At 43.0% G+C, this 16,527-nt stretch overlaps 2 protein-coding genes across 8 annotated transcripts in view; one reads left to right on the forward strand and one right to left on the reverse strand.

Moving 5' to 3' along the window:
- KBTBD12 (kelch repeat and BTB domain containing 12) overlaps positions 1 to 16,527 on the reverse strand; it is a 55,720-nt gene that overhangs the window by 24,422 nt on the left and 14,771 nt on the right. The window contains exons 4-7 of one of the 7 annotated variants that reach the window (XR_014561290.1): positions 13,061 to 15,635; positions 12,404 to 12,995; positions 11,961 to 12,101; positions 10,334 to 11,786 (exon numbers count right to left, since the gene is read on the reverse strand). Coding sequence is in view for 2 of the 7 variants with exons in the window: in XM_083727173.1 (XP_083583299.1) it covers positions 5,364 to 5,494; positions 15,485 to 15,635 (282 nt within the window). In the remaining 5 variants the exon portion in view is untranslated. Of the gene's footprint in view, positions 1 to 4,447; positions 5,495 to 10,333; positions 15,636 to 16,527 lie in introns of those variants that run through there. The other 6 variants (XR_014561291.1, XR_014561293.1, XM_083727173.1 and 3 more) reach the window with 6 other exon arrangements.
- MGLL (monoglyceride lipase) overlaps positions 1 to 16,527 on the forward strand; it is a 158,325-nt gene that overhangs the window by 22,367 nt on the left and 119,431 nt on the right. The window lies entirely within an intron of this gene.

Genomic DNA, 16,527 nt, shown 5'->3' on the forward strand with positions numbered 1-16,527 from the left:
GAGCACTGCAAATGTGCACGTACTTACGGTGGAATAAATATTTCCCCCACAAAAGTCAACAGCAAAACTTTTAACTAATCATATGAGTTGGGATCAATCCTCTGCACAATTGCCTGGGAGTAAGTTCCACTGAATATATTGGGGCTTACTTCCGATAAATAGCCACAGGATTGCTCTGCACATATACTGATATGGAGGCATAAATAACCTTGAAGTTTGGTAGTCTCTTCCTTCACATGGTTTGCTACTTGAATCCACACAGCCTAAAGTGCTCAGGGAGCGTAGCAATGCACTCATTCCAGCCAGATTGCAAATGGGAGCATTCCTTCCAATGCAGCTAATAATTATGCTCCCCCTGTCCATGAATCAGACTGCAGTGGGGAACAAACAGTTAACCCCCCATGCCTATTGTGCTCACGTCTTGCTTGTGGGCTGCTGATAGGCCAGAACACTCAACTAGATACGCCTTTGGTCTGATCCACCAAGCCCTTTCTTAGGTTGTTATATCTCATCTAGTTTGGCTTTCAGGCAGTGGTCTTTCCTAGCTCTAATACCTGGCATTATTTTAACTGGAGATGCCAGGAAATAATCCTATTGCCCTCTGTGTGCAAGCTCTGCCACTGTGGCCTCTTGTATGTATCGCTCTGCTGTTGAGCTATGGGCCCCTCCCCTGACAAAAGTGATATGATGGAGGCACAGAACAAATGATTCTCCATGCTCAGATATCATAAGAATGAATTGCCTGCCAGAGTGAAAGATATATGCTTTGAAAACACCACACAAACGCCTACATAACAATATAATTTTATGTCACCGCTACAACAATTTGCCAAGCCCTAATATGCATGCTTATTATAATTCTCCTGTTGAACAAAAGAAACTCTACCAATTGCCAGTAAATTGAGAGGTCTGAGCTCAGCGTTGATTGGCTAGGACAGATTTGCAGCATCCCAGAGGCATCCTCCATCTGTATGCTGCTAACAGTACACTCTGGAGCATCAGTGTTGCTGTGGTTCAGAGCAAAGTGTCCCACAGTGCATTCAGATTCTCCTAGGTGCTTGGCACATCTCACAAGCACAGAAACAGATCCATTCAAACCTTTAGAGGTCCACTCTTTCTGAATGCCCATGGCTGATTCCAAAGATGTCCTCCTCAATTTTGACCCAGCAGGAGGTAAGGCATCATATACAGAACATGTATTTTCTTATCCTTCAACAGTTAGATTGCTCACACGCGATACACTTATTTCAACTCTGTTTCAGCACTTGTTTGCGGGTGGGAGGAGAGAGATGGCAGCAGGACATTCAGCATAGCCCTCTTCTCAAAATCTCGGCAATGCTAGCACACAATAAGAATGACCTTCATGGAATACACAATTGAATTTATTCTGGAGCAGTCCTGTTGGCTTCAGTAGGGCTGCTTACAATCTCTCCCACCGAGCAGTTCTAGGTGGGCAATCTGTAATTGTTAAATTGCAGAGATGAATGTGCTAGCATGACCCATAAACTTCTGCATCCACACTGCTGAATGGAGCACCATATAATGTGCATTGATTCTATTTCCACGCCAAAGGATTATTATTTAGGAAAGGTGGAGTGACCAGTTTTAAACATAAAACGACAGCTGTGTTCTCAGATTGCCACAGGAGGGCCAGATTTTCAACAGGCTCTCAAATCTGTTCCTGCATTAGCAGAACCCACATTTTGGGTGAGAAGAAAACAGATGCTTTCTGTATCAACCCTAAATAGTGAAAGAATTTGTTGTGTTGAAGATTTGGTGAGCAAATTATCTAAACTCTACTGAGTTACTGCTTCTTCACTTACTGGAGAAAATGAGGATTTACTTCAGGAGGCAATAAAATGAAGGATTTCCCTATGACATACACAGTCTTTTTTCTGCTCGCAGTATGATCATTTGGAGATTTCCCATTTAAACAGGTTCATTATATAATTAAGTGGTTCAGCACCATATGGTGGTCTTAGGACTTGATTCAAAGCCAGTTAGAGCAGATACAATACTTTCCATTTATAGCTCCAGGCTGCAATATCTCTTGTCACAGTTTCCAGTGCTATCTGCTTATGAGGTAAAGTACCCATTTGTTTATGCATATTTGCTTGCTGAAGCATATTGAAATTGTACCCAACAACAATTGGGAACTTCTCTGCCCACTGGGCTTCTTAACATTCTCTGCTTTTGTAACTGCATCTAAGAACTTTATTAATGTGCACTGAATTTTGAGGCTCCTTGGATGCTTTCTGAATAAGATGGGCAATTTAAAAAAACACAACCTTACACATTCATGAAATCTAAATATGTGGGGCTTGAAGTAGCAAAATGTACAATTTTGAAGATACGGTTTCCAAACATCTTTAGTAGAAGTGACTTGCTCATTTGCTTTGCTTGGTCTTGGAAAACCTTAAGCAACAGGAGATTTGGCTGGTGAGCTGCCACAGACTGCTTCAACCTCAGAGTCCTCTTTTGAGCATCAAAAGAAACAGAGGTGTACAAGGCCAGGAGCTGTTATAAATACTAGGAGCCAGGCCTTCTGCCTTTTCTTGGTCACCAGAGCAATGCATCCTGCTTGCTCCATTCCAGTTGTGAGGATAAAATCAGAAAGGCAGGTAAAAGAACCATTCCATGCTCCCTGAAGGAAGAAAGGGGTGGTGGTGGATATAATAAATAAATAAATACAAATGGCTTTGAGGAACAAGCATTTTTAATGCCTTGCCTTTTGTTCGTAGTCTCAGAGTGGCAAGTACATGCCACCTCTCTGATTTAAATAGTGCCCTTGTCTGGTCAGCTGGTAAATTAGGCAGATAAAGAAGAAAAGCTCCTTAACAGCATCTTTCTTACTGCTGGCTTTGGCCATTTCCATGTACGCTTCAGACTAAGCCCCTCACATCCTCTTTAGCTGGGCACAACCTTGCTAATTAATTTCACATTTTAAAAGCATCTCTCAGTCCCTCACTAGGATGAAGCTGTTTGGGGGAGGAGGAACAGGCTGCTGGGCATTCTGTTCCTCCTGACTCAATTTGTATTATTGTCCTTACGATGGCACGGATTAATAGGTGCCGCATCATTTGCAGTTCTGAACTCATGTATTTACAGTAATCCTGTTGTCACAGTAATTGGCAATACTTTGTCAGCTTTGTTCCCCTTTTACAGACAGGTTAACTGAGGGCTCATCCACACTTTCACTTTCCTGCAGATCCCCACCCCCGGAGGAAACCTGCCCTATGGCGCTGAATTGGAGCAAACGTCAGTCAGGTTTCCCGCGGATTAACGTTTGCTCCGATTCAGTGGTAAAGAGTGTGTTTTCCCCAGGAAAGTGGTGGGGAAGACAGAAAACCACTCAGACCTGTGCCTGGAAAGCACAGGACAAGTGGAAAGCCTCCCCCACCCCCAGCTTCTTGGATTATTTTTTGTGGCATATAAACCCAAATTTACAAGGGTCCGCCACTGTAATATTTTGGCCAGTTGCACAGAGTGTCAGCAGCACAGTCAGCGGCAGACCTTGATGCGGCAACACGGCTGTGATGAGGCTGCAACTCTGAGGGAGATTGGCATGGGGCAGACCATGGGCATTTCCTGCAACAACATCAATGGTGTGGCTCAAGGGAGCCTGCACATATCAGTCATGCCCTGTGGAAGGTGAACAAAGCAGTGTGGAGCGCCTGGGTGGTAGAGTCATAGGGCCCCCAGGCATTGCATTTGTCAAGAAGGACTTGTATCATCTGGATGGCGTGCACTTATCACCTGCCGACAATGCAAGTTGGTTGCTAGATATGTACTGGGGCCTGTGGAGTTGGTTGAGTTGTAGGTGGGTTTGGTGGCAAGCCAGCAAAGTGGGGGCCGGCTCATGTGGTGGATAAGACATTGCCTTGAATCCTTGGTCTATTCCCAGAATGGGTGTGTGAGATGGTGCATTATCCCCTTGCAATATCTCTGTGTACCCCAGTGAAGGGGTCTGGGTGGGAGATTCTGTCCTGAAGCCCAAATAGGGAGTGGACGGGCCATAGAACGTCCAATGGTAGCTGGGGGTGGGGCCAGCTTAGTTGATCTGCATCTTGAGGCAACCAATGCACAACCCATATCAACAACTTCAGGCAGGAGGCTGAGTCAGGCTACATACCCAATGCATAAGCCAATGCCTACCTACATCTGTAATCAATAACGTGGTGGCCATTTTCAATTCCAGAATGTTGTTGTGTCCATTTTTTCCACCTGTTTGCTGCCTCCCCCACTTCCCATCCTCAGGGCACATTCCTTATGAGCTTACAAAGGGCCACAAACCCACAGTAAGCTCTGTTGTGGACAAGCCCAACATTGCATCAAGCAAGTATTATCCAACACTTTGCAGTCCATTCCCCACCACTTTCCTTGCAGGTCAAGGCATCGGTCTTCCCATACTCCAACCCATATAAATAAGAGACCAATCAGACTGGGGTTTTGGGTCAAAACAGGCCACAACTTTATTTAATACAGATGAAAGAGGTTTGGCTTGGGCATGGGGCAATCTAAATACTTCCGGCCTGCCTGCCAGAAGTGACGCGTCGTCAATCCAGGCAGGGGTTCCGAAGACTTACATCAAATAGGGTGACCCCCGCAGGGACCGCCATCTGGGGGAGTGCCTTTGGCCCTGCCCCCTTGGGCACGTGGACATGACCACTCCCCCGGATCCCTTTAATGGGTTTGGAGGGGCAGGCGGGGACTGCAACCTCCCCTCCATCCAAAACAAGGGATTGCCTCAATGCTCAACCAGTTGTGACAAATTGCTATGAGGTAGGCAAAACCACTAGGTCAGTGCCATTGCAAATTCCTAGTGGGCAAATTCCTACCCGGCCCTGTAAAGAACAGTGACCACTGCAGCCACAGCAAAGTCATTGCCTATCAGTGTAAACAGTGGGTGGGTGGGATGGGAGGAAAACCCAGCGCAGGAACAAACAGGCTGTGCCCCAGGTATGGGCTGCTTAAATGGGCAGGGGGTGGATCTGAGGGAAGCCCACCGTCGGCTCCATTGGCTCCGCCCCTGGCTCCACCCACGTCTCAGCCTGCATCCCCATTAGCCAATGCAGGTGCAGGCTAAGATCCAGCTCCTGATAGGCTGCAGGGCTATATGCCTTCTCCGCCTATCAGGAAGGGCACTGCCGTTTGAATTCCACCGTCAGGGCCCCAGTGAAGCTTCTTCTGTCCAGCAACACCGCCGCACCAAGAGAGGTGAGTAGACTTATTGCAAAAAGTCTGATCTTTTGGAGAAAGTAGTTTGTTTTGCAAGAGCTTTAACTCTGCTTGAATTGTGTGGCCTTAATTTGCTCGGATGTGAGTGAATCCCACCTGAAAATAGTGACAGCCTGGGAACATCATTACAAAATGTTCTGATGTGCAGTCAGGGCTGTGAGTGACAAGTCAAGGGAACTATCCTCAAGGTTCTTTCCTTCATTTACTCCAAACAGCATTTTCAAAAGGTCCCTTATTGCAGGTACTCCCTCTGTCACTGTTATTTCAAAATGAAAATTGCAATCAAAAGATAATAATTTTGCAGCGCTGGAGTTCTGAAACAAAGCAGGGGATTTATGTTGAACTGGAACAGAATGTGTACAGTTCTCTTAACAGTGAAAAGCCAGCTTTGACAGGGCATTCAAAATCATTATGTACTGCTGCGTGCGTAAGCCCAGGGAGGGAGATTGGACACCTCCTCATCAGAAAATGATGGTAACTACTTGGAAAGAAACCAGTTTCAATTATGTTGGGGGCTTGGAAAATAATTTTTTGGGGGGTGGGGTGGAAATGCAGTTCAAAATAAATAAATTTAAAGACACCCTGATGAATAGTTTGGCGCTCAACTTGCATTTGCCTTACGGGTATGCTCCTATGGGAAAGGCCTTCTGATTCCAGAATACCTGCTTGTTTCCTGTGTGACCCAGATATACCACAACAGAGGACTCAAATTGCAGTTTCATTCCAGGCACATTTCCTCTCCCCAGTTATATGCCTGACAGATATAAAATAATTGGGATGGGGCAGAGAAACCAGACCACATCTATGTTTTCAATGGTTTCACAAATGTACAGTAAGCGGTGAGTGCCCTTGTAAGGTTCTTTTGATTGAATCCAATTTCTAGTAGAAGACATCTAGCCCTCACTACAGTTTTCTGTGCATTCCTAAGTGATAGCTTGAAGCTTCTCAAAGACTTCTAGAACCAGCAGATAAAACAGGTGAATGCTCCAGGAAAAGACCAAGGCAAGCTTTTGTTCCCTTTAGGTTTCGTTCTGTTGCTATGGAAGCCAACAACTCCAGCCTAAATCCTAATAAGAGATATGATCATCACTGCAATATAAGAAAGAACCCTGAATGGAGCATTTTTCCCAGAGGGGCAGCCATGCTTGTCTGTTGCAGCAAAATCAACCAAGTGTCATGCGGTACCTTAAAGACTAACACATTTTTTTTATTGTAGCACAAGCTTTCACAGACTTGAAAATCTATGCTGGAATGAAATGTGCTAGTCTTTAAGGTGACACAAGGCTCCTTGTTGATTTTGGGGGGAACCTGCTTTCTGCCTGCAATGAAGGGCAGCTGTGCTGACTGTAGGGCTCTCTCCAGCCCAAAAGCCCTCCCTGCACTGCTGGTGCTTAAGGGCAATACCAAAAGATATATGATTGTGACTAGTTATGATCATCTGGAGAAGCGTGCTTAGGTGTCCTATGTGTTAGAGTGGCCCAACTGGCTTCAACTAGAAGTTGGGCCTTTAGTGTCACTGGTCCCATGCTGTGGGACATTCTTCCAGCTGAGATTCGACAGGAATCCTCACCTTTGACTTTCAGGCATCTCTTGAAGACCTTGTTATGCCAACAGACCTATTTAAATAGCTGCTTAAAACTCTTTCGATTAGCCAGTGATTTATTTTAACAGTGCTTTATTGTATACATTTGTTGTACACTGCCATCCCCTCCAACATTTCTCCGATGAAAACAGGGACATCCCATTCCATAATGATAATTTTACTATTTATGCCCCACATATCTTATTGAGTTGCCCCAGCCACTCTGGGCGGCTTCCAACATATGTAAAAACATAGTAAAACATGAAACATTTTTTTTAAAATAAAAAATCCCTACATAGGATTGCCTTCAGAAAGCTTGGGGGTCAGATAATTCCATACCCTTCAACATTTCTCTGATGAAAATAGGGGCGTCCTAAGGAAAAGCGGGATATTTCAGGATAAAATCAGAAACCGGGACAGCTTCTCTAAATCAGGGATGTCCCTGGAAAATAGGGACACTAGGAGAGTCTGCACTGCCCTGATTTTTTAATGAGATGGTGGTATCATTATAAATTAAAAAAGGGAAGAGTCCCACTTAGCAGCTGTGCATCAAGATTATTATTAATTTTTTTAAGTTCCTTTTCTCCTGTGTTGATGTTTCTCTTGGGTTGTGTTTATGCAAATAAGGATTTTTGAGTTTACACAAATAAAGGTTTCCCTAGGCAATCAGTTGATAACAATTTATTGTGGCAGATCCAAATGTATTTCCTCAAAGGAATGTTGCTGTTATCTGAATTAGTATTCCTACCAGCAGCAGCATGTAACATGTAATATTTCGAAGCTGGGAAAACACAATATTCTTTCCATCCGAAAATTTGGTTGTGATTCTTAGGGCTGTTCAGAGTGCTGTTGTGCAGAATCCAAGGCAGGGAACAGTGGAATGCAATTGTTCCAGTGCAATACTTTCACCAAATAAAGTTCAAGGGCAGTGGTGCGTGAGAGAGGATCTTTGCTGTGGTGGCCCCTTGTCTGAGGTGAATCTCACACCAACATGGTTGGTTTTTCATCTACGGGTGCAGGCACACCTCTTTCTCCAGGCCTTTTGTGGGGAGAGTGATGGCGTGCAGTCACCTTCTTCCATGGAATGCTCTTTCTATTATTTTAACTGACTGTTTTATGATGATTTACATTTTCGATTTTATGTTGGATTTATGCATGGCAAACTGCAGTTAAAAATGCTGCAGGTAAACAGGAAATAATGAAATAAGTGTCTCACATACCCTTTGAACTGAGCATTGTAGATAGGGATGAAGTAATGTTAGAATCTGAGCAATCATGCGCGTATCTTCAGCAAAAGTGCCGGAAGAAACAGAGGCACACAGTACACACCTGTGTGGATATGCTCTGCCCATGACATTTCCCGGTGCGTCTCCCAGGAGTGACAGTAAAAACAGGACAGTCCCCAAAATAAGAAAGTATGTCATCAAAGGGCTGCTGTTGTTTTTGAGCTAGTAGTGCAGTTCATTTCCCACATCTACCCATTTTGATAGTGCATTAGACCTATGGATCAACAGTGATCAGAAACGCCCCCATCTTTTACTGGAACTTCTGATTTGTTGCTGACTTTTGCATGATTTAAAGTAGTATCACAGCACTTTAAACAGTCATGGCTTTCCCCAAAGAAACCTGGGAACTGTAGCTTGTTAAGAGTGCTGAGCGTTGTCCACAAATTTCAATGGGGTTACTCTGAGTAAAACTTAATACCACCCAGTGTGTCTGGGCTTGTCTTTTTATCATGTAATAGGGGGCAGAATTTTCATCCAAACAGCATTCCCTAGTGCCATAAATACACTTTCCTCTCCTCCTTCAATGTGAAGAAAGAACATTATTTGTTTTATCTGGGAAATAGTTCATATGTCACAGCATAACTACAGCAAACCAGCAGAGACATCTTTGTGTTATCAAAGCCATTAATGCTTCCGAGCTTTCTATATCACGCTTGGATAGCTCTGCAATCAAAAAGCGTTTTCGCTCTGCAAGCAATGAGTTTAATGGATTTTAAATTTTAACAAATCTCTGTTTATAAAACACATATATAAATGGGAAGGAAGACACAGCCATTAAGAAGCTGGGATTATCAAGCAAGCTTTGGATGTAAAAACACAATGTGGTGTCAGCGAAAGGATATTATCCTCAGCATTTCAGTCCTGAACTGCAAGGCTGGCCAGCTTGCAGCAAAGGTGTTAGAAGTGGCACAGGTATTAGGAGTCTGTGTGGTGCACCTGGTGGAAACAGGAGAGGCTGCAAGGTTGGCTAGAGAGTCAGGTTTCTACTCCTACCAGCATCTTCAGAATTGTCTACTTGTTAAAAATAATAGACTAGAGGCAAAACCACCCCACAGAACAGTGCATGGCCCACAATGCGCGGCCCTGAACTCCTGGTAGGAGAAGTGGGATAGAAATGTATAAACAAACAAACAAACAACCTTCTCCAGCCCAATACCTTACCTCAATAACGTGACATGAGCAAAAACATTTCTTTTGAAATGTTTGAACTTTTCTTCATTCCCTACCTTTTTCAAAAAACGACACCTTGAATTCCATGTCACATGGAGACTATAGTAACTCTGACCTCATTAAGCTCATTAATTGCAATCAGTGAGTTGCTGGTGTTATTTTTTTTTAAATAGTGCTTTACAACTTGTGCTGCCTCTTTAATGGAAGAAGAAAAGGGGGGATACTCCTGCAACTGAGCGCAGTTTGTGAGCAAGGGAGAGAAACTAATCTTTTTCTCTCTCTCTCTTTCTCTCCAAATAATTCACTGTTAAATTGATCTTTGGAATACACAATGGGTTTAATAGCTGTAATCTCTCTTGTAACATTTCTCTTCACTAGTCCCAGCAGTCAAGCTGAGAGCCTGAGCCCATACATTGCTCTCTCATTCTCTGTAAACCAGCTCTGCATAACTGGTTCATGAAGAAATAAAGGAGCAATAAAGATAGACCTGGCAAGCTCTTCTAAGACTGAAATGGAAAAGCATTTCAATTTGTTACGGTTGCCCCTTGGGCCAGAAAGGCTGCCGTCTATGCTTATCTGGAAGTAAATCCCACCAACATCAATAGGACTTGCTCCAAAGTAAATGTGGTTGGGATCAGAGGATAAGTGTGTGCTAAGCCGCACAATTGGTTTAGCGAGCTTGGCAGCAAGACAGGAGGGAGAAACTGGGCTAGGTATAGCAAACAGAAGCCCGCCTAAATACTTCCCATAATTTGTTTTCAGAAACTGGACGGAGGCTGTATAAACACCACACATTTAAAGCACATCCCACCCAAATCCTAGGAATGGTAGTTTACCCTGCACAGAGCTACAATTCACAGCATCCTGAATAAACTACAGTTCCCAGGAGTGTGTGTGTGTGTGTGTGTGTTAAATGGAGGGTCGAAGTTGTTCACAGCTTTTACTGTTTCACAGTCAGCTCTTGGTAAATCACTCACTTCACTGTCAAACACACAGACCAGAACTGAGCTGATTCGTTATCACTCTAAGAAACTCCTAAAATAAATACAGTAATGTGTTTACTTTAGAAATAGTGTAATTTATTCAAACCAAACCTGCTTACTAGAGCAATGCAGCTTCCTGCCTATTCTAACTTTCCTTTCTGGAGAGATCCCTGGGTGCCGTTTCAAATAAGTATTTTATGATGGAGATATTCAGAATTTAATTGAACCTCACTTAACTGCTTAAAACTTTAAAAAGAAGCTCTCAGCAAGAGCCCCAGGGAAAACGGGATTTTAATGAGGTGGAATTCCAGACTGAGGAGGATAAACAAAGATTCTTTGATTTCCAAGCCTTTTCTAATAGGATTTCTCCTTTAATTCCTTCTGTATGTTCTTATTTATAAAAAAAATAAATCAGGGATTACATAACAGGCAAACAATGCAGCATGAACACCCCTAATGGTAAGGCTGTAGCCCTTGCTGATGACTTATATTTCACAGACTGTCATTCTTCTGGGAGTGTTTTTAAGTTTGTGCCCTTGGCAAGGCTTTTTTCTAATTTGCCCGTTTCTAGTAATGAGTTTTCACAGACTCAGCTGTGAGGGATTTTTTTTTTTTTTGCCTCTCTCTCTCTTTTTTTAATGTGAGAGATTAAAATGCATGACCTCAAACAGTGCCTTCCCCCATCTGGTTTTCTTCCAAAAAGTGGCTGAATTCAATTGGCTCTGTCATTAGGAACACAATACTACTCTTTCTTGGGCTTCTGAACAAATATAGTTATGTTCCTGGGAAAATATGGAGAGAAAGAGCTAAGATCAGTCAAATACCGTGAAAAGAATAAAGGGTTTGGAACCTCAGGAAATGCTCTTCATTTCCTTCAAAAGACTGTGTGGCATTTAAGTAGTAAGGGAGTCTTGAGGAATTTTAACCAATGCATCAAGACAGGAAATCTGATCAAAGACACAGCACAGGTTCCCAGTTAATAATGCTATCAGATGCCCAAGCAACCTGAGCTTCATTCTCATCGGAATGTAAGGGGACTGTCATCTTGGATCAGATTTGTGTCCATCTATTTCAGCATTTTATATGCCTGAGTAGCCGAAGTCAGAAACCTCAGACTAAGGTTGTAAGGAGCCGCATGTGTAGCGTTGGGAACACTGAATGAGTCCCACGTAGATCATTGAAGGCCTGCCAATCACATTAAAAACATGAAAGCTGGGCATGGTTTCTTCTGGCTATACATTTGCTTTGGGAGGAAATGTACCCCTGAGATAAACTGAAATTCACAGAGCGACATTCCTATGGTGCCAGCCACTTAGGCGCAGCTATCACTTTGACATGATTTTAATCCAGGGGTAGTTTTGTAAAATGCTCAATTTATTTATTATTCAGAAGATTTATAAACCGATCAAAAAGCACGCCAAGTGGTATACAAATAAAATAGGTAACGGAAGGCCTACTGCCAATAATATTTTCGCACAGGGTAACAGCAATGGGAAATAAGGTTAAAAATCAGTATAAAAGCCAGTACTAGATGCATAGCTGTCAACTTTCAGATTTGAAAATAAGGGATCAGCAGCCTCACCTGTCCCGGGGACAGTCTACGGGATATCTAACAATCCGGGATAGCAGAGGGAAGCAGTGGGAAACGGCTCTGGAATAAGGGAATTTCCCGCAAAAAAAGGGAAGGTTGACAGCTATGACTAGATGATGGCACTCATAATCTCGGAAGATCCCCTTGGCCCTGTCTCTAGGCCTTCCACCAGCTAAGGTCCCACCCGCACTATGATCTTTAAGCAATATCATGCCAATGGGAATCTTGGGAACTGTAGTTTGTTAAGGGTGCTGAAAGTTGTCAGGAGAGCTCTGTTCCTCTCACAGAGATATAATTCTCAGAGTTCTCTGGGAAGAGGGACTTCTTGTTACATGGTTCTGGAAACCGGAGCTACAATTTTCAGAGTGGTTAAACAATCCCTCTTGCCGGGAACTCTGGAAATTGTTTCCTAAAAACTCTCAGCACCCTCAACAAACTAAGCTCCCAGGATTCTTTTGGGGAAGCCATGAAGTCATACATCAGGGCCTTAAATGTATACGGCAGATGGGGCCAAATACATTTTTTACTCTGGAAGGAGATTGACCTGCTGGACTGAGAAGTTTTAGTGGTTTAACCCCTTGCTTTAGGATGCTTTTACTGCTGTATCCATTTCTGTGTAATTTTAAAGTTGCTGCAAACCAATCTGAGCTCCATTACCATAGTGGCAGGCAGGGTGGAATATCAATATATATCTTCTGAAAATAAATAAATTCTCATGTTTGATTAACAACAACAACATCATCATTTATTATTTGTACCCCGCCCATCTGGCTGGGCTTCCCCAGCCACTCTAGGCGGCTTCCAACAAAGATTAAAAATACATTAAAATGTCACACATTAGAAACTTCCCAGAACAGGACTGCCTTCAGATGTCTTCTGAATGTCAGGTAGTTGTTTATCTCTTTGACATCTGATGGGAGGGCGTTGAAACATGCCCTTGAAACATGGTCCCTCCTTTTTCTGCTCTGCAGGGCCAGCCCTATCCGTAGGCAAAGTGAGGTGTCTCCCTCAGGCAGCTGATTGTGTTATGAAAGGACAGTAAATTAATATGGAATGTATTAGTATTTTATGTTTGCCATCAACAAGAGGAAGATGCCCTTGTAAGATTTTTCTGTTTCTGGCGGCAAAATAAGTGAGACAGCACCCTGGGAACTATGCATCTTGTCTTGCAGGATGCAGAATGCCATTTGCTGCCTCACTCTCAGGCAGCAAAAGTGTCTTGCTGGCCCAGCCCTCTTGGCATGGCTAACCACACTTGCAGTTTAGCACTAAACTGCCAAAGCAGCAGTACAGAAAGCTCCTGCCTGTCACAATCCTAACAGTTCCTCTTTGGAGGGTGGTGGTGGGGGGAACCATTGTGAATCCTTTTCTGAACACAGCTGTTTGACACTTGTGAAGCAATTAATGTCTTGAGGAATCATGGCTCCCAGACTAGCAAGCTGTGTGAGTTTTCTGTTCTCACGGTAGCCACCATTCTTTGGCCTGTCACCTCCAGCTCTTGCAATTCTCATTCTGTCATTGCTGTCATAGGAATGATCAAGAGCTGAGCTAGCCAGAATGAGGCTGCGATGCTATGTAAACCTGTCTGGAAGGAAGCCCCACTAAATTCTATTGGACGACTTTCACCAAACATGCGTAAGATTGTGCCACAAGAAAACTTTCAACTTGCATGTTGCAATGTTATAATCTGCCTTTCTCTCTGTCCAGGTAGGACACCTTTGGTATTGCCTTTAAAGCAAAGATTCATAACTCACATCACCTTGCAATAAATCTAGGTGTTCCTCATCATTGAATGTGCCCCCACCAGACCCCAATTGCATGACATATTTGCATGATGTTATCTGGAATCACAATGCAAAATAACAATGACATTCTGCCTGTAACTAGATAAGGAGGAGACAACCTGTGGCCTTCCAGAAGTTGCTGGACTACAACTCCTGTCACCCCTGAGTATTTGCCATGCTGGCCGGGGCTAATGGGAGCTGGAGTTCAACAACATTTGGAGGGCAATGGGTTTTCCATCCCTATTGTAAAGATTGGTTTAGCCATAACACTCGTTGCTCACCCTTTTAAAATAGAAAAAGGTGGGTTGGACATACACCCCAAGCCTGAGGTAAATATGCAGTTAAAAGAAATTGAATCTTCTGTGACTACCTGACAGTTTTCAACCTAAACTGTTGAAAATCATTCCAAAATTGTTATACTACTAGGAAGTGTAAATCTGGAATAAAGCCACTGCAATTTCTTTTTGGCAGTTTGCAGTGGTGCTGAGGGGAAAAACCCACATCTGATTTTGTGTGAGAAAGCCAGGAAATTGAGCACAGACTGACAATTGACAGGATGTGTTGCAGACTGAATCTCCTTCTTGAGAGAATATCAGCAACAGATCGTGTGGAAAAGAGTTTGTGTTGATTCAGTCCAAAACTGAAGGTCGAGCACAAATGCTTCATGAACTTTGGTTTTGGGAGAGATCTTATATTTGAAATGAAAAACTTATGCATCCATCCTAGTATGAGTCATGAACCCTTTATCATTGACTAAATCTAATTCTGCCCCATGTGGTCCGAATTATGACACCTTTGCTGAAGGATGCATGCATATAGCAATGAGGATGTACATGCAGAGCCCTTTTAGGTCTAAACTATATGTTAAATGAAAATGTGCATAAGTTAGCCCTATGGCCCTTTGCTCCCAGGAAAAGCCACTTTGGGATGCAAGATTGGGAGAGCGGAAACAGCAAGGAGAATAGGCTCAGCCTTTCCCCCCCTTGCACACATTAATTCTCTGCTCCCAATCATTCACTCCCCAGGTGGTTTTTCCTGTGAAAGAGGCATGTTGGGCTTCTATTTGATTATAACAAGTAGTTAGGACCTTAGCAGAAATTATGTTGGTCAGGTATTCAGCAGGGAGGGGAAGCAAAAGGGACTAAATCCAGGCCCCCCCTCCTGGATTTAGAGTTATGGATTTAGAGTGATAATGAAAAGAAACATGCTCAGGCCCCAAAGGGGCATAAAATTCTTCATCTATTCCCATTCTCTTCCATTCCCTTCTTTGTGAATAAAACTGTGTCATCATGTGTCAACAAAAATCCCTTGTTTGTTCCCCAAGGTGCTTGAAGGGAGAATTACAACGTGCTTGCCTTAAAATGCCTATTAGTGATCGCTTCAAAAATATGCGAAAGGAGAGCACCCAAAATTAATAAGGGCAAATGCACATGGAGAGAGCTGTTCTTATTTTGCTAGTGCTCCTGTACATATTTGTTTGAATGGCAGAAAGAAAGGTGGGCCATTCTTAGCTCACTGATACCTGGGGCCCCTTTTAGAATGGCTTTATATTATCACCACTTTGGGCCTGGGTGTCAAACCTATGGCCCTCCTGATGTTACTGAACTCCAACTCAAATAATCCTCAGCCATGCTGATGGGGAAGGTGTGAGCTGGAGTCCTAAAGCACCTGGAGGCCTACAGGTTCCCTACCTATGACCTCAAGGGTACTTTCCTCTTGTCCCAGTGCCTTTTCTTTAACCTACAAATGGAGAGAGGGGGGGGGGGTGAAATCTTTCACTTGGCAGAGGCAAATTGCTGGGGAAAATAAAAAGTGGCCACCCTATCTGTTAAAAATCTGTTTGCTCTTACCCAGGACATAAATCTCATTGTTGACTACAGCTGTGCTGAAGCGGTATTTCGAGTACTTCATTGGCGGGCACTCTGTCCATTTGTCTTGGCCTGGGTCATAGCGCAACATTCTGTTGCTTAATCGATCAGGCTCATCATCAGGAAGATCCATCTGTATGAAATATGACAGCCATATAATAATACAACATTTGGAGCCGTCCGGGAACGCCTGCATGCTATTAATCATGGAAGGCAGCTGAGCAGATAAATAACATAAACACATCAATTACAGCAGCGAAGTGATTCATACTCACTAGGCTTTAACAGCACCCATGACTTGTGGCTGGGAAATACATTGTGGAAGGCGCATGAATAACGGCACATTTATATTCTGCAGTTAGGGAGCTGAGGATTTGGGTAATAACAAGCCATCTACGGACACAGCGCTGACAGAGCATAGCTCTTTTTATAAGGCTGCTGTGAAGTCTCCGGAAGAAAGTAAAAACCTCTTTATTCCCCCCCTCCCCCAGAGATGGAATTTTAAAACGTTCCTCTTCTCCCAGGCCTTTGGTTAATTAAACAATATGCTGTATATGGCTTTTTAAACTGGAGAGGGGTAATTGTTTTTGTTTGTTACTATGTTGTTATTTTTGTGTTTTTATATTGTAAACTGCCCTGTGATCCTCTGATGCAGGGTGGTATAGAAATTTAATAAATAAATAAATCTAAGTTGTTTTTTTGGGTTGCTCAAATGTTTCCAGAGTGCTTTGAAGATTTGTGAAAGAACACTTTGGGGGGATCATTTATTAATGACAAAGCCATAGATTCATAGAGATAGATAGATAGATGATAGATGATAGATAGATAGATAGATAGATAGATAGATGATAGATAGATAGATAGATAGATAGATAGATAGATAGATAGATAGATATAGATAGATAGATAGATAGATAGATAGATAGATAGATAGATAGATAGATAGATGATAGATAGATAGATGATAGATAGATAGATAGATAGATGGATGCACATTTCATTTGACACATAATCTGAATTTACTG

The sequence above is a fragment of the Podarcis gaigeae genome (assembly GCF_964106915.1).
Source record: "Podarcis gaigeae genome assembly, chromosome: 2".
Lineage (NCBI taxonomy): Eukaryota > Metazoa > Chordata > Lepidosauria > Squamata > Lacertidae > Podarcis > Podarcis gaigeae.